General features: G+C 34.9%; 3 protein-coding genes across 4 annotated transcripts; 2 read left to right on the forward strand and 1 right to left on the reverse strand.

The window, feature by feature from the left end:
- The first annotated feature begins 2,719 nt into the window (after window positions 1-2,719).
- On the forward strand, window positions 2,720-4,734 carry LOC130748099 (NADPH:quinone oxidoreductase-like). The gene is made up of 3 exons (XM_057601244.1): window positions 2,720-2,960; window positions 3,132-3,323; window positions 4,170-4,734. Exons 1-3 carry the CDS (start codon window positions 2,861-2,863, stop codon window positions 4,472-4,474), a joined length of 597 nt encoding a protein of 198 aa, XP_057457227.1. The 5' UTR covers window positions 2,720-2,860; the 3' UTR covers window positions 4,475-4,734.
- A 2,452-nt stretch (window positions 4,735-7,186) lies between these two features.
- Window positions 7,187-12,553, forward strand: LOC130748098 (phosphatidylinositol 4-phosphate 5-kinase 6-like). Its single transcript, XM_057601243.1, has 7 exons — window positions 7,187-8,790; window positions 9,242-9,409; window positions 9,749-9,914; window positions 10,410-10,526; window positions 10,610-10,803; window positions 11,185-11,394; window positions 11,801-12,553. Exons 1-7 carry the CDS (start codon window positions 7,658-7,660, stop codon window positions 12,084-12,086), a joined length of 2,274 nt encoding a protein of 757 aa, XP_057457226.1. The 5' UTR covers window positions 7,187-7,657; the 3' UTR covers window positions 12,087-12,553.
- A 3,632-nt stretch (window positions 12,554-16,185) lies between these two features.
- Window positions 16,186-20,081, reverse strand: LOC130749529 (protein LATERAL ROOT PRIMORDIUM 1-like). 2 transcript variants are annotated; one of them, XM_057602902.1, is made up of 3 exons: window positions 19,120-20,079; window positions 18,194-18,491; window positions 16,186-16,425 (listed from the first exon to the last, which is right to left on the reverse strand). In XM_057602902.1, exons 1-2 carry the CDS (start codon window positions 19,880-19,882, stop codon window positions 18,211-18,213), a joined length of 1,044 nt encoding a protein of 347 aa, XP_057458885.1. In that variant the 5' UTR covers window positions 19,883-20,079; the 3' UTR covers window positions 16,186-16,425; window positions 18,194-18,210. The 2 variants fall into 2 exon arrangements, with proteins under 2 accessions (XP_057458885.1, XP_057458886.1); XM_057602903.1 differs by lacking the exon at window positions 16,186-16,425 and adding an exon at window positions 16,432-16,758 and having other exon boundaries at window positions 19,120-20,081.
- Between the last annotated feature and the right edge of the window lie 1,863 nt (window positions 20,082-21,944).

A 21,944-nucleotide genomic window follows, 5' to 3' on the forward strand; every position in this document is an offset into this window, starting at 1 on the left:
TGCTGAGCTCTGTATATTTTTGCTGAGTTTGATGTCTCGTGATCACATTTCATTCTTTTTTTCTCCCCACAAATTTACAAATTTTATTTTTAATTAAATATGTGAAAATGAAAATTTAATTAAAAGTGTAGTGGATAAAGACACGTCAGTTTCAGCCTGCCACTAAGCAAGTTCACCAGAGCTCCGCCCTCCGGCAAAGACTAAATGCAAACTTGCTGCAATCATGGGGATGAGAATCACAATATTTTCCGGCTAGGACCAAACGCAAACAACCCTACAAAGACAAGGACCAGTTCGATATGAAAATTGTAGAATACCACTGCTAGAATGTGGAAATTCCATTTTTTCATGACTAGTGTAGATTGCAAAGAAAATCACATTTAAGCATGAAAGATAACAAAAACAGATATCATAGTTTGCCAATAGAGACATTGAAGGGTATCAGAAGAGCAAAGAGGGTAAAATCATGAACTAGGAAATTGAACATAGATCCCTCAGAATGCCAAGTATCAACTGGGGAGTGAGACATGGCATGAAAAACCAAAATGGGTTGCCTCAACCTTGTGATCAAAGGGAGCTCCCATTTCGATTTGAAACAGTGAACACATGCCACGCTCCTCCTTCAGATTACTAAAAGTTTCGTCACTGGGAAATATCTATGATAGAACAAACAGGGTAATGTGAAATATGAATCGGGAATGAAGGAGCTCCTTCTCTGTTCCTACGAGCGGCGGCTGCAGGATGTGCTGAAACAAAAGTGCAGACAAACACTTATAAAGGGATGATAACAACCCTTTTTCTTTTCTCCTCAAGCAAAACGCACCGTATTACTACTCTACTTTTTCATTTTTCTTTTGTATTAGTTAATAATTCTTTTTTTAATAAAGAGAAAAAAAAATATGCTAGAAAAAAAATGAAAAGATAGGTAGGTTATCAAGAAAAAAAAAAAGATGAGAACCACTAATGCTTTCGAGAGGATTACATTTGAGTTCTTAATCTCCATTAATGAAAGACATAACACAGATCGCAAGATAAGTTTAAGGATAGTCCACCTTTCAGTTTATGAGTGGAGATTACGAGTTGACACTTGAAGAGTTCAACTCTGTCTATGACATGTCAATGGAAGAGAGCATAAAACAATCTAAAGACTTTACTAGAAAATACTTTTAGTCTTGTATTACTAATGAGGAGCAAGAATACAATGCTTCAAGATCAAAATCTCCTTTTTCAAAACTACTATTATTTTACAAATCCAAAACATTTTATCTGTCTGCGAATGATAGCTTAAGTAGTAAAAGTTAGGGGCATATGAGTTGGGATAGGGAGGTCTAGAGATCCATATCTAGAGAGTGCAATTTATCTTTTCGAAGTAAAAAAACATTTTATCTCATTTTCTCCTACTCATGCCCTCATTTAATATTATATCTCTCAAATATCACCTCATATTTTCACCTATCACAATTTTCACCAATTAGTTGACCAATAATTATCATTTTCTCTCTAATATAACTCAACATTAACTAAGGCCATTTCACTTAAATTATAACATCAATTAATAAACTCTTAAATTATGTACATACCTTTAAACTACAATAATTTTAGAACGGATGATATATTACCTTCAATTATGAATCATTATTTTCATACGCATATGCATATAATGACGCGGATAATGTTGAGGTAAAATAGAGTCTATAATTTAATTTCGTAACCAGAAGAATATTTTGGTAAAAGGAAAATGCAATTATACAATAGGTTTGGAGGAGCATATTGCGGGACTGCTTCTGGCTGAAGCTCAGTTAAACGGTCCTAAAATATAGAAAACCAATTCTTCGCAACTTGATGAGTCAAGAAGATGCATGCTTTTGGATTGTCCGTGCGAAAGTATATCAACAAGATGCTTGCTTTGTGGGCTCCTTTGGAAGGCGGAGCCTCCACTAGCTTCATGGGGTGTGATGGTGCTGATCCTAGCTCTGCATTCGTTTGTGCGTGATACAGGTACGCCCGAATCAAAGGGTGTTGGTATCCTCATACCTAGTGGGTTTAGTGGAGGATCTACATGTTTGGAGGTTTAGTTGCTTTGCCTTGGTTGGAACCATTTTGGATAAGGTTGGGGTGGCATATGCAATGTGGACTTTGATTTATATGAGCACTAGGTTTACTCATGAAAGGGATTTGTGTGGTTGGACCTGTTGGATTAATCTTGTGGCATTATGTGGTGGTTTATTTGGATAGCTTAAGGTAAATGTGCTTTCTGGTTTTGGTTTGAAATATATATTATGGGGTTTGTTGTTTTGGTTTGGGTGTCAAGGTGGGGTTTGTTGTTTTGAGTCTTTGTACTTGAGAATGTGATACTTTTTTTCCTTCACTAGGTTTTTATCCCTCTGAGTTTGTCATAGTAAGATTTTAATGAGGCTCATTCTAAAGTATGATCACCATTGAAGATTTGGTTGTGATGTTTTTTGGTTTGTTTTTTTTCATGAAAGGGTTGTTCTAATGCAGTTTCTTTTTCAATAATATATTATGTTTAAAATAAGTTTTAAATTATTTTAGAAAAGAGAATATTTTAGTAAAAATTTAAGGGTATGCAAATAATAATTTTGGGTATACACAAAATTATCCCCATACATATACCAAAATAAAATGGTCTATAACCAGAAACATCCAAAGTCATGGAGGGGCCAACTATTCTTTACTTCTTAGTCAAGGCAAAAGAGGATTTGATAACCTTTTTGCAATTTGCGCTATTATTGCCGTAGGTTTCTCATCCAAAAAAACACCTCCACCACAACACTGTGTTCCTCAATCGCAGGCCATCCTTTGGGTCCAAACTCGTAGTATTAATCTTATTCAATAAGAGATGGCAGCGGCTGCCGGAGCTTCCCCGCCGGTGATTAACGTGGCGGCACTTTCTGGGTCACTCCGAAAAGGCTCATACCACAATGGACTTATTCGTTCTGGTAAACAAACTCTCCACACCAACTATTAACCAACACTTCAATATATTGTATTGAACTATTGGTTTTACATGATTTTGGTGTTTGCTATATTTATTTATGCTGATTTGGTAGTATCATTCATCATCATGCACTGGTTTATTTATTTATTTATTTTGATGATGATGTTTGTAGCAATTGAGTTAAGCAAAGGAGACTTACAAGGCATCCAGATTGAATACATTGACATTTCAGCTCTGCCATTCTTGAACACTGATCTTGAGGAGAAAGGGAGGTACCCACCTGAAGTTGAGGCTTTTCGCAGCAAGATTCTTCTAGCTGATAGCATTCTTTTTGCTTCCCCTGAGTACAATTACTCTGTCACTGGTACACTCTTAGTCCTTTATTCATCAAGGGTCTTGCGGTATCTTTTCTTTTTGTGTGGCTGTAATATTAGAATGCATAAACACCACTAATTTGGAATGTTCATTTAAATGTGCTGAAATAATGGTTTTGGAATTTGACCGCTCTCATCTTTAGCTGGGGTTGGTTAAATTCATGTTTGGATACACGATGGAAAAGCACTGTGAAACCAAAATCACAGTGGACAAACCTCAAAAGCTAAGAGCTGTTGCTTCAATCCATCGAGATTCTGGCTTCTCGTGGTTTTTCACCCTGTATCCAAACATGCACTGATTAGTTTGCATAAGTGCCTATAATTTTCTGATAGAATTTGTGTCTTTGAAATTTTTATTGCACCTGTGCTTGACCGGAATGTGTAACTTGTGCATTATGAAAATAGTCAAAGAGGAGAGAATCATAATTTTAGCAGAATTGAGGACCGATTTTACATTAGAGGGTATTAGGTTGAGGAAACATTACATTTAATTCTTCAATTCTTAATCGAGATTTTGCCAAAAATGACAGTGGACAAACCTCAAAAGCTAAGAGCAGCTATTGGATACTTGCTACTTGTGTCATAAAATTTTCATGAAGCATATTGGACGCCCTAAGCTTAAGATCAATTGGTGGACTTTGCATGCCACCTACATAGTTCTTAGTGCATTCCTTTTGTGGTTTTTGCAAGTGGGTTTCTTAGTCCAACTTTGTAGTTTTATTAGATAAATTAAGATAAAGATAGATTCTATTACCTGTCAGCTTCATGCAATTTAGTCAATTGTATAATTTATAAGCTTCTTTACTGCTGATTTTGTTTCCTTGATCCTGAACTAGCTCCACTAAAGAATGCAATTGACTGGGCATCTAGACCACCAAATGTTTGGGCTGGTAAACCTGCTGCCATTGTAAGTGCTGGAGGAGACTTTGGTGGGGGAAGATCACACTACCATCTCCGCCAAATCGGAGTTTATCTCGATTTACATTTCATCAATAAACCTGAGTTCTTCCTACATGCATTCCAGCCTCCAGCAAAATTTGATAGTGATGGCAACTTAATTGATGAAAATGCCAAGAATAAATTGAAGGCAATTCTTTTGTCCTTGCAGGCATTTACCCTGCAACTTCAAGGCAGAAGCTGAAACTACGCTGATCCCCGAAACATAAGCTGTGGATTTGAGTCAGCTCCTTAGAAATAGCATTGAGGGATGTAGACTCTCCATGACTTCATCAAAAGTGTGATAGGCATTTAGGTTTTAGGAAACATGTTTACTCTTTATTTGCTCTAGGGTCACTAGGGAGTTGAATGACATATCACCTCACATCTACAAAACATTTATTGTCTAAACAGAGGGATTTCTCAACCCTTTTATAAGTATTGATTTCTCATGCTTCTTCAGGCTCTACAAACTTCAGAAAGAAACAAGTATGAACTGCTTGAGTTTCTCCTTTGTGAGATTATGAGCTGATGATGTGTGCAGTGTGCACTTAGCTCTCTATTGTTTTTATAAGGATACAATCATACAAAGTATGAACAACAAGAGGCTTTACAAACTTATACAACTTTGAATGAATGAGCTCGAAAGAATAAATAAAGTGAAAGAACTCGTAGGTTGGTTAGTTCGTTAGTTGTCTTTAAGCTTTTTTCTCCTTTTATAATCCCTTGAAATAAATCCATTGGATTAGAGTTACGGCTTGGTTAAATATATGTGATTAGAAACAGTTAAACACTTTCAATCCACATTAGCACACATTTCAATGTAAAAAAACACAAATTTTTCAAGGAACAAAAAAATTGGATTGGATGAAAGAACTTTCAATCTTTCACATTCAACTCAAATGAAACATTTGTGTAGTTGGCTTCACAAAAAGAAGGCACGTTACTTAATGAACTCTTATGGATAGGACACTTCTTCCTTGAGCAATGAAAATTATATCACATTTTTTTTATAGACGAAAATTATATCACATAAGTCGGTGTTCGTATGAGGTGTGAGACGGGTTCTTGCACTGTCCTTTCGTAGACAATGTCTTAATATGGTAGATGATGTCTTCAGTGCTCATTAAACGATGAGTGTCTCTTGTATCTTGTAGACTTGTAGTCTAAATGACATGTTCCTTCAAATTATTAGTCCAAAGATTAGTAGTACATATTAAAAATTGCTCAGACCTGCTACTAGGCAACGTTGCCGAATACAAGCCCTCCGGCGATGATGACTGATACAATATTTTTCTAAACACAGGGATAAAAATCAATTTTTTTAAGTTAGAGATGAAAATCAAATCTTGCTATATTCAGAGGATCAAATTAAATCATGTTTAGCTCTTGAAACAAACTCTAACTCTATAACTAGTCTCCCGTCTCTAATTCTTTATTCCACAATCCTGTCTACTCTGACTCCATTGAAAACACACACCAATAATGTCTATGTAAGGAAAATAGAGAGGTCCATTACTCTCGTGAACTCGTGATTCCCTGTGAGTGTGACCGTACCACAAAACAAAAGAACAAGTTTACTAGTTTAGTGTTTTACCTATATTTTGTCTAACTAATGGTAGCCTTTTGTGGTCTCAAGATGTTAGTTAAGGTTAAGATGGGGTTTAACCTGGGAGTTCGTTAAGTTTTTATAATATTCAGAATCCTCAAGTTATATCATAACAGGTCACGAACTTAATTACCTATCGTCAAAAGTTACCCGAGTGAAAGATTTTGCATTTTGTTATAAAAAATATTGATGAACACATTATATACAATAACTATTGGACACTTATTTTTTGACGGCTTTTAACCGTCATAAAATGTATTGCCGAAAGTGATTTGCACTGTTTTGATGTTTGTGTATCATCATTATTTTGTTATTGACATTATACATATGTTTATGAATTTTTACATTTACTTTAGAAAAACCTTAGCTATAGATATTTTAACTCATTTTAAGTTAGAGTGATAAACTAATGCTCTCTTTGTAAATTCTCATCAAACTAAAATGCAACGCCAACATACACAAAACTTGGTATGTTTGTACATACATTAGCTTAATGCAACATGAACGGACCATTTGAACCTCTTTCACATTCATGTCATTGACATTCTCAATCCCACATTCCAAAGTCGGTGAACATGAGTTTAAAGCATAGCCCAATTTCACCTTCACAGCATTGGGATGCCAAATCCCACGTTCTAAATGCATGTTTGGTTTTGCATTAGAGCTAGTGCTAATGTGATTTCACATATCATAATATATTAACAAGAGTAATTAGAATTTATCACGTTGCCTTTAATGTGGATTGAAGAAGTAAAATATTCATACGTTAGCTTTGATGTAGATCTATATTGAGTTCAAGAGACAACACATTTGAAATTACAATAATTTTTTTTTATCATCTTTATTTGTTATCCTTTTGTAATCAAAATTAATTGCTAGATGTTCACAATCTAGTACATCCTATCTTCTCTATTAAAAAACACTTGTTTGTTTTCCATTTCATTTCTAAGTTCTCACCCAACTAGTTAAATCTCATTCAGAGTAGCAAATGCATGGGACTAAGGTTGCTTTGGCCTGCAAGAGAGAGACACATGAAGAACGAAGAACTAAGCACAGTCTGGAAGGAATCCACAAATGCCTAAACCAAGTGGCATTGTGTATCTATTCTAAGCAACAAATCAGGGGATTAAAATAAAATAAACACTAAAATTAGAACCAAACTATCTCTCACATTCTAAAAAAAGCATTTAGAGACACAACCATTTCTCTCATTCTCCCAATTGTTTGGTTCAAGAGCCAAAATCGGAATCCACAAGTTGAATTCTTCCTGTCCAATTCCATCTGAAGAAACAAAACAAACAAAAACAAGAAAGAGAAAAAATAAATTAAACACAAAATAAAATAAAAAATAAAACAGAGAAAATAAAAATTTGCAAAAAAACAACAAAGGAAAGAAAAACCATTCATTGGCTCCAAACCAACGTTTTGGTTTCCTCGTCAAAACAACAACCCCATTGTTTCTTCCAAAATCTGAAAACAACCCATTTTACACAACATCATTTGGAGGAAACCTGAAGAATTTTTTGGGGTCTTGGGTTTGGTTTCACATTTTCATTCTCTCCATTGTTGTCTTTCATTTTTTGGTTCATTTGGGGTGGTTTCATCTTCTGGGTTTGGTGCAGAAATGGTTTCTGCATTTCTCCTTCCATTGCAGATTGTTATTCAGTGAGAGAGATAGAGAGACATTTTTGGTTTGGGGTGGTGTTGATGGATGAAGGTGAATGAAATATAGGGAAGGGTGGTGGAAGGTTGAAAATCAAAGTGGAGACCTTCAAGAGAATGAGCAGAGAGCTGAATGGCATTGTAAAGGCCTGGGAAGCAACAGTTCGAAAATCAGCTGGTGGAAAGAAAAGGGCAAACAGCATCTTCACACCAATGTCTGTGGCCCATGTAGATGATGATGAGTCAAGAGAGGTGTGCCAGGTTGAGAAGCTTCTCCCCAATGGTGACTTCTACACAGGACAATGGCTTGACAAAAACCCTCATGGCCAAGGTAAATATCTCTGGACAGATGGGTGTATGTATGTTGGTGAATGGAGCAGAGGTAGCACCACAGGGAAAGGTAGGTTTAGCTGGCCTAGTGGTGCTACCTATGAAGGTGAATTCAAATGTGGGTTTATGGATGGTAAAGGTACTTACATTGGTTCCTCTGGGGATACTTATAAAGGTTCTTGGGTGATGAATTTGAAGCATGGCCATGGTGCTGAGAGTTATCCTAATGGGGATTTCTATGATGGGGAGTGGAGGAAAGGGTTGCAGAATGGGCATGGGAGGTATCAATGGAAGAATGGGAACCATTACATTGGGAAGTGGAAGAGTGGGTTGTTTAGTGGGAATGGGACAATGATGTGGCACAATGGGAATAGATATGATGGGTGTTGGGAAGATGGGTTTCCTAAAGGGAATGGCACATTCAGGTGGGGTGATGGGAGTTTCTATGTTGGGGTTTGGAGTAAAGACCCAAGGGAGCAGAGTGGGACTTATTACCCTTCTGGTGCTTCTGATAGCCATCTTGAATGGGATCCTCAGGAGGTGTTCTCTGTGGAGTTGAGTGATTGCAAGATTTGTCCTTGTGAGGAAGTTCCAATTTACCCTTCACAGAAGACATTGGATGTCCCTGGGTTAGCTGGGTTAGAGGCAGATATTAACTCAGTGAAGGGAACTAATGGTAGTGAGAGGCCTAGATGGTCCTCAGTGGATGGAAGGCTTAGTAATTATGGCTCTGAAGATGGGTCTTGTACTTTGGATGGAGGTAGGAAATCCGGATTTGATGAGTTGGGGGGTAATAATTCCTTTCCAAGATCGCGCAAATCGCCGCACTTGAGAATTAAGGCTCCTAAGAGACAGGGAGATACCATATCGAAAGGGCATAAGAACTATGAGCTCATGCTGAATTTGCAACTAGGTATCAGGTACTACTGACCATAGTTGTTGTTTTCATGTAATTCACTCTGGTCTTTATGGTCTAGCTGAGCTTTTTCTTCTGTCATCTACTAAAAAATGTGGATTACTCGTGTTGTTTTTCCATTTCTAGTCATAAAAATTGCATCTACTTAGTTAAATGTTCTGTGCACTGATGACTATAACATTCCGGTGAATAAAATTTCCTTTTTATGATTCTAATTTCAAACTCCGCCTATGCTGTGTGACTATGTCATAGCCAGTCCTAAGTCCGGATAGAAGAAGGTTGTGTAAGGCCTACGACAACCGACAACCAACATAAAACTCTCGTATCTTTAAAATGGATCATGTGATCCACATAGCCGACCTCACTCAGTGAAATAAGGCTTTTGTTCCTGTTTATGTTTATATTGTGATTCTAATTTCACTATACGCTTATTAATTTCTTGTGCCATTGCACAGACATTCTGTTGGAAGACCTGCTCCAAGTGCATCTCTTGATTTGAAGCCTTCTGCATTTGATCCCAAAGAAAAAGTGTGGACTAAATTTCCACCAGAAGGATCCAAGCACACGCCTCCTCACCCGTCTTGTGAATTTAGATGGAAAGACTACTGCCCGGTAGTATTCAGGTGGGCATCAGGACTGAATGGTCTTTTTTTATTATTTCAACAAACTTTGGTCTTATTTTAGTGAACCATGGTTGGTAACAGAATCTGCTAAGTGCTTACTCTTATAGAGTGATCTTGGAAATTTATAACCTTTCTTTTGAGGCAAAGAGGTCGGTGATGTGCTGAGAGGAAGGTCTTTATTTCTCTCAAAAGTGGCAATAAGAAAATTTTCTGAAATATATGTTTGCTATTGCAATTGTTTCATAACCTATTTTCACAAATAGTCTCTAACTGCATTAGAACTTCATTTGTTTGTCTAAATTCACAGATTCTTATGATTGATAACATTTATATTTGCAGGGCTCTTAGAAAATTGTTCAAAGTTGATCCTGCTGATTACATGATATCAATATGTGGGAATGATGCCCTTCGGGAGCTCTCGTCCCCTGGGAAAAGTGGAAGCTTCTTCTACTTGACCAATGATGATCGATACATGATAAAGACCATGAAAAAAGCAGAAGTAAAAGTGAGTTCCCTTTTAGTTGGCAGGATATAATATAGGCTTTGTCTACCGTGAACCAAGAAAAATCTAGTTCACAAGTTAAAAGGGTTTCTCTGCAATTTAATTTTAATATATAAGGAGCTTATTGTAAATAACATGTACTAAATGTTAGTATTAAAAACTAAAAATATGGTTCATGGATGAACCAGTTTTTAACATGGTCCACCACAGAATTGCCCTATAATATAAGTCATAGTTTTCTCTTTTCTTTTCTTTTCTTTAAAAGAAGAAAGAATCTTATAAGTAGAAAGATAACTTGTAATCTCAGTTTTATGTCTAGTAATAGAATGGATAGATCATAGATGCATTGCAAAAGAATATTATTAAGATATTTGCAAGTTTGTTACAAATATGTACTAGTCCACTTTAAGTTGGTAGTTTTTTAGATAGTGTTTCCATTTGAAAGTTTATTTATCTACCGAGTAATATTTCAATTCAAACTTAATTGCATGATAACAGGTTTTTCTAAGAATGCTTCCTGCTTATTATAAACACGTTCGGGCTTTTGAGAACACTCTAGTCACCAAGTTCTTTGGCCTCCATTGTGTGAGGCTAACTGGAACTGCACAGAAGAAGGTAATGCAGAGGTATCTATAAACATCCACTTTGATGTAACTGTAAATCTTTTATTATTATTAATCACTCTTCACGTATTTCAGGTTCGCTTTGTCATCATGGGAAACCTCTTTTGCTCTCAATACGCCATCCACAGACGCTTTGACTTAAAAGGTTCAACCTTTGGTCGCAATACTGATAAACCTGAGGACGAAATAGAGCCAACAACAACACTTAAGGACCTTGACCTGAATTTCATATTCCGGTTGCAGAAGTCTTGGTTCCAAGAATTCTGCAGGTGAATTTCTTGCTTGTTGCTTCTTGTCCCCCCTTTTTATGTGTTGTATGTAATGCAGGACACTGCACTATGCAACAGTTTGTTTCAATAGCACATTTTGTTAGCTGCTCTCATTCAAGTTAAATGGTTGTATAAATCAAAATGATATGATTGATAGGAAAGTAATGGTAACTTACACAAATAGGCCTATTACTTCATCTCTTAGTTGAACGATCCATAGATTTCACTGAAAAGTTGAACTCTTGTATGACCATCATAATATTGCCTTCAATTTTTAATCATATGATTTATGGAATAAAATATGGCTTCTATGTCTTGACATTTTAGGCATGAAATATTTGGAAGTTAGTTGGTTATATTTCTTAGCATTTCTTCATGCAGGCAAGTGGATAGGGACTGTGACTTTCTCGAACAGGAGAGGATTATGGATTATAGCATGTTGGTGGGTCTTCACTTTAAAGAAACATCACCTAGTGGATCTGTTACACCTTCCGGTCGCTATTCAGGAGCTTGCACCCCATCTGGCTTTGATGATGGCCGTCCTCGTCTTTCTGGGGTCGATGCAGATCACCTCATTGTAGATCCTAGTCGGTATATATTCAATCAACTCATCCTTGTAGATGCTTCAATTGATAACAACTTCTGACTGTTTACAAATGAATCCAACTACGCCAAACATTAAACTTTAGTTACTGAAGTATTTTATTGATTCAACAAACATGTAGCAGCCCTATTCAAGTATGAGCCCGCTTGGCTGCAGAGCAAAGAGCGCTTATTGGAGCTTATTTTATAACTTGTTTGGATGAAAGCCAAAAAGTACTTATTGGAGCTTAGTTTGTGCTTTTTCTAGTAGATAAGCTCCCATAAGTGCTCTTTGGTATACAACCAAACGGTATCTATAACCAATGTGACTGTTTAGTTTCTAGTTTAATTCTCCTCCAGTCAAGAAAAGTTCTTCCTTACATTCTCTGAAAATATTTGCAATTTTATGTTGCAGTTGGATTCAATTAGGTGTCAACATGCCGGCACGAGCTGAAATGACTGTAAGAAAAGGTAACAATGACACTCCTCAACTAGTGGGAGAACCAACCGGGGAGTTGTATGAGCTTATCATCTTTTTTGGCATCATAGACATATTACAAGACTATGACATTAGTAAAAAGCTTGAGCATGCTTACAAATCAATGCAGTATGATCCAACCTCAATCTCTGCTGTTGATCCAAGGCTATACTCAAAACGCTTTCGCGATTTCATCTTCAGAGTTTTTGTAGAGGACACTTAAGGATAAACCAGTGTCATAGTTTTGATGCTAAATATTCAGCTTGCAGCCGGCAGCGACCCATGTAAATGACAAGAGTTCTAACCAACATATTGACACACTCATACCTAGGTTGGCTGCCAACACACTAATTGGGGGTCTATACTGTGAAAGACAAGGGAGGATACACATTTTCTAAAGTTTGTTTATTGTTCTGGCTATCATCCTCCACCTCCCCCTTTCACTTGGGGAATTTTAATTTATTTATAGTCACAACAACAAATGTATGTTGTAGTGTAGATGATCAATGTTGTTCAGAGTTAATCAAAGCCTTTTCCAATTGTAAATGAATGAACAAAAGGGAGAGAACAACATTGAAAAGAAATTATTCTTTGTTAACATTTTTGTCCCCCAAATGAGGACCCTTGGATTTTGGACCAAATTACAATACAGATGAACAAGTGATTTTACCTGCCACAGCAGGTTTTGACAATCTTATTTTTTTACTTTGCAAGTTAATCCTTGAGTGTTCTAATCTCAATTGCAGGTAGTCTCTATTGTTTATGTGATTCTTGAGTTTACATGATTTTACATATGTACTTTCAAACATGCACTTAATCTTCCAGGCATGGTTGAAATGTGTTTTCCGCCATTAACACCATTTATATTGCTACGAAATTCCCTTGTGTCATCATTATTGTTACAACCTCAATAAGGGCCAATCTTGTAATAGACACGTACGCTTAGGATTTCAGTTAGGAGGAAGAGTAAGAGCATCTACATTCATTGTAATCAATAAAATATCTACACTTCACTTTTTACCTTCTCCATAATGTCACATCATCTACATAATTTTACTAACTTTTTACTCCAACCCAACAACTCTTAAATTTTTTTATAGTGGATCTCACCATCAATATCACATTTGTATATTTTATTATTTATCTCCATTTTAATCCAATTTATATTAATTTTAAGTGCTTGTAATAAATACAAGCTAACTTTTCAAGTCTAGTGTAGAGTATCTATTCCCACATACTCATCTTTATCATGTTGGAATTGAATATGCACTCCAATAGTAATAGTTACTCATATGAATATGTATTTAACATTAGATACTAGGAGTATCATTGAAGATGCTCTAAGACATCCGACTAGCTATGCTCTACCACTTGTTTTTCTGTGACCACATCACATATCACATTCATTACTTCACCTTCTTCTCTTTAATTTTCGCTACGAGTGTCTACATGCATTGTGTGTCTACCCAATATTTTCGGTTAAAAAACATGTAAGAAAAGAGCACAAGACAAAATTGTTATGGTAGGGTTATACCAGTATACAAGTGGATCACATGACTAAAAGTAGGTTTGAATTTCTAAAAGCTACATAGAGTAGCTTCTTTAAACCAAAACTGATTCTACTAAATCATAGAGATTAGCCGTCCATTTTGCTATTTAATCGATTCTATTTTCCAAACATGTGCTAAAGTAACTTATGGTTTATCTTTTACTTTAAATAAGTTATTGTTTCATATCATATAGACCAATATATTCCCTATTTCCCTCTTCTTCATTTCACATTTCGTGTAAGGGGAAGGGTTGGTGAGGGAATGAAGAGATTTGCAGGGTGAAGGGTCAGGGTTCGAATTATGTCGAATGAACTAATTTACTACAATTAATAACTAACATCGGCCTAAAAAAACATTTTTTGTACAATTTTAGCATAGACCTCTCACCTCACTTAATGAATTTTTTCGTCCTATTTACTTTTGTTTTGATCATAAATAACTTGGTTATACTAGCTCTTATCTTAACCCCATTTTCACAAATCACAAATTCACAAATACATTTTCTTATTTTTTTTTGTCACTTGACCAGTTTTTAAAGTTTTTTTTGGGTGATTGTGAAAACATGTACTCCCTCCAGTCCTATTTATAAGCATGAAAGAGAAGAAAAATCTTGGTCTTTTTTATAATAACCAAATGAAAGTTTGAGCTATACTCCCTCCGTCCCTAATTATAAGCTAACATTGAGACTTTTTTGTGTCACTAAATATAAGCTAATCTTGCAAAAATTAATATTTCTTTCCATATTCACCCTTGCATTTATTGGTAGTGGAGCACCACCATTAGTAGTACAATGATGAAAAAGTGTTATCATAAATAGGGGTAAACATAGAAAGTTGTACATTTTTTTTGAAAACCAATGCATCAATTAAGGCTTTCTTAATAAGTGTGATTTTTACAACTTTAGCTTATAATTAGGGACGGAGGGAGTATTAATTAATTTTTTCCAATGATGTCTTTATTAATTCTAACTTGTAAAAGTGTCTCATTAATTATTCTCTCTTTTTCCCACTTTCTAACACTAATAACAAAGGGTAGTTTTAAAAAGATAAATTTAATGCATTTTATCTAGTTAAAGTGTTAAACTACATTTTTTAAGCTATGTGAATTCTTTTGTTGTTGCTTATAAATAGGACCGGAGAGAGTAACATAATGTCTCATTTATATTGACATGACATCAAAGTAAACCATTAACTAACCATTGGATATAGCATCCACATCAATGTCCCTAATCTGATGCAAGAAATTTAATTGCAATCCACCTCACAATTTTATGAATATTCATAGTTCTGAGTTTTGGTTCTGAATGTAATTGCAATCTACCTCAAATTGTATTGTCGGTTTTCCAAAACCTCATACTCATAGCTCAACCGTTAAAAACTACTCCCTCAATTCTAAAACTATTGTAGTTTTAGCTTTTTTGTTTTGTTCCAAAACCATTGTTGTTTTACATTTTCAAAGCACAAAACCATTGTTGTTTTACATTTTCAAAGCACTTTATCTCATTCTCTTCCATCCATGCCCTCATTTAATATTGTATCTCCCAAGTATCACCTCTTATTTTCACCAATCACAATTCTCACCAATTAGTTAACCAATGATTTTCATTCTCTCTCTTTCATATAACTCATATTAAATAAGGGTGTTTCAGTCAAATTATAACATCAATTAATGAGCTCTTAAACTTAGTAAAAAAATTAAAACTACAATAGTTTTGGAACGGAGGGAGTATCACTTTTACCCACATTCCAAAGCATACAAAGTACTCCCTCCTCTCTTATTTATAAGAACAAAATTAACATTTCACGCCCCTTAAGAAAGTGATTGGTAGTATTAAATTTGTTCAAATTTATCTCAACTTTCCGAAACTACCCCAACTTATTTTTTTTAATTTATATTTATCATTAATGAGTTGCATAGTGAAAAGAAAGAGAAACCTCTATTAAATGATGATATTTTTGTCAAAAAATAATTAATGCATCTTTAAATTTGAATTGGGTTCTTATAAAAAAGACCAAGCTACACCCTTCATTTGGTTCTTATAAATAGGAACGAAGGGAGCAGTTCCAGTATATTTATATTAGAATTTAGTTGAATGTGAAAGTCCTCTCATCCAATTTAACTCTAAAGTTCCCTTAAAAAATTAATCTTTATACATTATAATTAGAATGAGTACTAATGTAGGTTAAAAATGTATATAAACACACTCAAAAGTAAGAATTCCTTACATTAAGTCGAAAACACTTTCAAGTTGAAAGTAACACACATTAAAAATTTTATGGTACAATTATTATACCCATATAGTAAAATATGAAACTTAAGGTTTGTATGTTCTTTTCTCTTATATAGTTATATGGTCCACATCTGATATACACCAGTTTATTCTGTCACCAGTTTTGACCTCACCACACTGATTGATTTTTTTTGTCCTATTGACTTTTACTATTGTCATAAATGACTTGGTTACCTTCTTATTTGACCCCATTTTCAAACTTCATTTCCTTTGTTTTTTTCATATTCAGCAGTTTCTCTAGTGATTGTGGAAACATGTGACATAATATCTTGAGTAATAATATATACACACCTCATTTTTTAAACACTTCATTTCCACCTCTTTTTGTTTCTATCTCTCTCATCTTATCATCTATCACATCTCATACTTTCTCTCTCTTACTTTTTCTTTTCTTCCTATTTCTCTCTTCATTCCACCTTTTCCACCTCAAATGAGAGGTGTGTAAGTAACATTATCGTAATATCTTGTTTATATTCGACATGAGATCAAAGTCAAACCTTCAATTAACTATTAACCAAAATCCATCAACATCAACATCAATGTCCCTAATCTGATGCAAGAAATTTAAGAGGGGCCTATCAGCTTCATATATGCATATGAACACTTTGGGAAGAAGAGAAATTTACACAATTGAAGATCACTTAGCATATATGGTTAGTTTTCCCAACAAAACTTCTAAATGAACTTCCTTCCTTTAAAGGTTCTTGAAACTGATCCATCACCTGTCATTTACAAATAGAAAGTTTATATGTTGTAAGTCCTCATTAAAAGTCAGCTATAAAGTTCTGATCTAAATAAACGAATAAAACTAAGACAGAAAGGAACAGCAATGCAAACTGCAAACACAATTGTCTCTCTTCTTTTTCTATCACATCATTTATCATATTTCTCTTATGAGAGTTTTAAGTGTGAGGGCTAAGCTAACATATTTATAAATAAAAAAAAGTGGGATACATGAGTTGAGTTGAGTTGAGAGGCAATGGTGGTTGGTGCCGGTGCTCTATTGCAATGAACAAGTGTTGTGTGTCTTTTCCTTCATCAAAGTTGAAGTCAACCTATACTTGAAAATTGAAATGAATGAGGTGAATTTAGACACCCCATTAAACAAATGTTGCAATAAAATGGTGACACCAGGATAGATATGTCTGATGAATGACATGAAAGGCAGAAATAAGTACACCAGCTACCTAATAATCCTGTTGCAAGTTAATGAGTCAGAGCAATGAATTGGGTGAATCCAAAAATCCCATTGACCAGTATTGGTAATGAGTGAGGTGAATCTAATTAAACATCCCATCAAACTGATGTTGCAGTAAAATGGTGACAACCATTATCTGCACCAAGGTAACATGTGTGGTGAATCGCATGAAAGCCTTTCCCCTCAAAGAGGGTGAAAGAAATTAATAACTTCTTCAACATTACAGAGATGAAAAATGATTTTTTTTTTTTGAAGATTTTGATTCATTCCCTGAGTCTCATTCCCTCTCATGTTTTTTATTTACCTCTTTTTTTTTTATCATTTATCATTTCTTTCATTTCTTTCTCTATCTCCCATTTAAAAAAAATAAGTGTGAACAAACCATAGAAAGTGGGTTTTTTAAAATAAATAAATGGTGACGTGTATTATTAGAGATGTAATAAGATAACATAACAATAGTCAAAATAACCCTACTTTGTAACAAAAAAAAAATAACCCTACTTTCAAAAAGAAAAAACCCCCTAGCTAGTAGCTAATTAGCTAAGCAATTGATGATTAATTTATGGAACTTTCGGATCTGGTAGTGGAAGTGTCACACTTGTGACAAGATGAATGAGTAGTGGAAAAGTAATATACACTCATAAGTCATAATGGACATTAAGAAGTGCACGATCCGTGTTTTTTTCTGGTTGTCCCCCTCTTTCTTAAACGTTCATATGAAATAAATAATGAGTGACATTCAAAGTGTTCCTGACAAGTTAATCATGAAATAAGGAAATATTCGATTTAGTCCTCAATATTGTAAAATATCAGTTAAGTTGGTCCTTAGTGTTACACACATATATAACATCTGTCAAGTTAGTCACCCAGGCATGGCATTGGGGATTAAATTGTGTATTTCCTTTTTTTATGGATAATCATAAACTTGTTAGCGTCTAACATTTTTGAGGGACCAAATTTGACAATTTATTCAATAAATAAATGCATGAATAACTTTCACATGTAGATGAAAATGCACTTTTAACTTACCTGTGGTCTTTTTTACTTTTATTCTCAATAATGTTATTTATGCCATTCACTATCAATAACTTTTGTTGATAAAAAAAAAACTATCATAAACTTTACCTTTGACATCATGTAAAAGGAAAAGTGTAGAAATGCAGTGTATAAATAACATTATAATTTTCTTCTTTGTTATTTTCCTAATTTGTTGCTCAATTCTTTGATGAAAATGCTACCATCTGAAAGTTCTAAAAGTGTTACTTAGAATTAAGCTGGATCCAATTTTGTACCTCTATGCAATTAATCTTCAACTAGCAGAAGCAGGGTAGGCATGATTGTGTGGAACCCCAATTGCAGAATCCCCATTCTTCCCACTACAATTCTTTCCCAGTTGCAGCTCTGAAACACAAGCATTTTTCCCACCAACACCATGATCATAAAGAAACCCCTGAAACACATGCCCACTGATATGAACCGTGGCCAAGTAAGCAAACTCATCTTCACCATTGCCAATAGCAGTGACTCTGTGGCACCTGAACACTGCAGGTGCACGGACATGACCTGGTAAACTCTCTTTGAACCCAGCATCTGCAATTCAACAGAAAATCACTTCAACCACCTGATTTCACCAAATAATTTCGTGCATATTTAGATACACAGTGAAAAACTACCATTAGAGCAAAAATTAGAGCAAAATCGTAGTTGACACTCACAAAAACTAACGAAAGTTGATTCTGTCCACCGTGATTTTAACTAAAACCGCATTATATCCAAACATGCAAGTGCTTCAAAACCTCCAGGACAACCAAATTGCCTTTCAAAACATCAATTCCATTTATTAAATTGAAATTATTCCAATAACTAACATGCAGTTATTTTTAAAAGGACAAAATTTATGGCATTTTTGCATACAATATTTATAGGATGAATAAATTAAGTTAAAGTCGAATTTCGTTACTGCCACTAAAAGTGTCCGTGTCAGACAAGTTAATCCATAGAAGAAGAAAAATGCCCCGTAATTCTAGACTGTGTTGACGACAGACATTTCACACAATCAGAAACCGCAGAAGTATTGTATTTTTCTTCTATGAACTAACTTGTCGAGTGACCGAGTCTTACACTTTCAAAGACCAAATTTAACCATTAACTCAATGTTCCATAAAGTTACATCATATTTCTATTTAAAATTTATCTCTGGAAGAGAAAGTTAAACTACCTTGGTGGCAAGAGCTATTAGCTAAGCTTTTGGGTGTGGGAGCATTAGAGTTGGAGCTGTGAGAGGTGGCAGTTGCATTATGTGAAAAAGGCTTTGGCCTCTTAACAACAGAGCAACCACCATCACCACCACCACCACCCTCACCGCCGGAAACCACCGTCACCTCGCGCTCGCGGCGGCGAACTGCAGGAACCCACGTGCTCTTCACGTGCGTGTTGCAGTCATACCCGCGCCCCTTACAACATGTCCTGCACCTTCTAAAGAGACAATCCTTCTTTGCTCTGTTTCCGCAATCTTGACAAACCCTGAAATCAGGACCGTAAACACCGTTTTCTTCACTCTCAGACGTTGTCATCACGAGCTTGTTGTTGTTGTTGTGGTGGTTCTCATCATCATCCACGAGGTTGTTCATTGCACCTTTCTTTGGAGGATCAGGATCCACTTCTGGGCACATTTTGAGGTTCCAATAGTTAGTGGCGGTGTTGGTGTTGGTGTTGGTGTTGTTAGCAGCACACTCTTGGTTTTGAACTTCATTGTTGTTGTTCTGAGGGTGTTGTTGGTGTTGTTGTTGTGGCATGCAAGGAGTGGCGGTTAGGAGAGGGAAAATGCCAAAGCCAACACTGAGGGAAGCTGATGAAGGGAGAGGATTAAGGTTGGAATTGGGGTCTGATGAAATGGGTTGGACTTGGTGTTGGTGTTGGTGGTGCAGGGAAGATGGGTTTGGAGCTATGAAAACTAGATCTCTTAGGCCTAACATGCTCATTGGAACAAGTTTCAAGCTCTTGATGAGGTTGAAAATTTTTTATTTTGGAAAAAGGGTTGTGGTGTGGTTTGGTTTGGTGTGTGTTTAATTGTTTACTTTATCTTGTTGTGTTTGGTGTTGTTGAATATGGAGACTGGAGATCTTTTATATAGAGAATGAGAGCAGAACCTGATGAGAATCCATTCTTTTTATGCAAATGTGATACGTGATTTGAATACCAATAAAGGTCGGTTTATCACTTTTCTTTGGTGTTGGCATACCCAAATATAAATGTGAGAATAATTATATATTTATACCTCATCATTTTTTAAGTGTAGAGTGGTGGAGGAAGAGAGAGGTAGGAAGAAATTAGAGAAAAAGTAAAAATATGATATGTGATTTGATTGATAGAGAAAAGAGAAATAGATAAAAAATGAAGGTGAAAAAAAAAGGGAGAGATATATATATATCATAATAGAAAACTGATAATGAATGTAACACATGATGTGACACATAGAGAAATAGAGAGAAAAATTATTGCAACATGGTAACTATTTTGTGGTAAAGAGATTGTTTGAATTTGGGAAATAAGTGATTTATAAAAGTTGGGTGAACATTTAAGTCTGTGTTTGGTTCACAGTTTGAAAGTGTTTTTATCTACGAGGTTTAAAGTCTATTTCACGTTTGTGTCATTAGAATGTGTGATCTTGAATTTCAATGACTCAAACAGACTTCCTGTTGGAAATTCTAAAAGTGTGAGTAATAAGAAAAATAAATAAATATGTCTCACATTGAAAAAGAAGGAGATTAATGAATACTTTATAAACTAGTATTGATCTCGTGCGATGCACGGATCGAATAAGAATATTTTGTTGACATACATCAAACTTTTTCATATTTTTTCTCTCGTTTTTCTTTTTTAAATGTTTATATTACCTATTTAATTTTTTTTTCTAATTCTAGTTACATTCTAATTTTCTTTTTTTTTTCTAATTTGTTATGCTTTCAATCAATATACGAAAATCATTTTAATCTTCTAATGTATATACAAAAACATAAAATAAATTTTTTTAAGTAATTTCCAAATCAATCATTTAAAACTATTTGATAACAACTTTTTGTATGAAGGTGTGACACTTGTCGGAGTTGTCAGTTTTTTGTTTTAAAAATAGTATATAGTATAGGATGAAATGACTCATATACGTATTGTCTTAGAGTTTCGGATGAAAAATGTGGTAAACTCCTAATAAAATGTGGTTTAAAAAAAAAAATTATTCGTGACCATGCTTCCTCTCAGGTATACCCTCACACCAATAACAATATTTCCAAATTGAAAACCAAACACAACATCAAAGACTTAGACAACTAGCTATAGACTTAAATATGAAAAAAATGAAACATAAGTAATAGATATGATATATAATATGATTTAGTAGGAAGAGAGATATAAATAAAAATGATATGCATGGAAGATGTTATTGTTGAATCGGAAGTGTTTGCTTTAGTAGGATTTTGGCTTAATGTTAATATATATTGGAAAACTAGAGTGAAATTAAAATTTTGGTCAAAGAGTTGCAAAAGCAAAAAAAAGTTACTTATATATATAGTTTCAAATATGCAATTAAAAGCTAAGAAACGTTTATGTTATTATCATTTATCACTGTGATTTTGATTTAAATGCAATTTTTCATCGTGTATGAAATTAAGAAATCGGTCCCATGTGCCATTGAGAAAGGCTGAAGCTTTTTAGGTACTATATTATGGCCTCTTCTGTTACAGGTCTCTGACACTGAAAGTCCACTTACAGATTCTTGGATTGATAGGGTGTGCAATTATTATTGAAGTTATGTGTCTGTTCCCAAGCAAATTTTTTGTGTCTGCATGTATAGGTGAAGGCTTAGGTTTTTCTCTTGCACGTTTTTGGCTTGAATTCATGTCTAGTGAAGAGAACGGTCATTAATAGCCTTCTGTTTTGTTGCAAATGGAAGAAAGAGAAACAGGGAAAAAGCAAAAACAAAATAGGCTTTCCAATTTCAGGGAAAAGAAACAGAAGCTCTTATTAAGCAAACTGAGTGTGTGTTTG

Source organism: Lotus japonicus, chromosome 3 (assembly GCF_012489685.1).
Source record: "Lotus japonicus ecotype B-129 chromosome 3, LjGifu_v1.2".
NCBI classification, from domain to species: Eukaryota; Viridiplantae; Streptophyta; class Magnoliopsida; order Fabales; family Fabaceae; genus Lotus; species Lotus japonicus.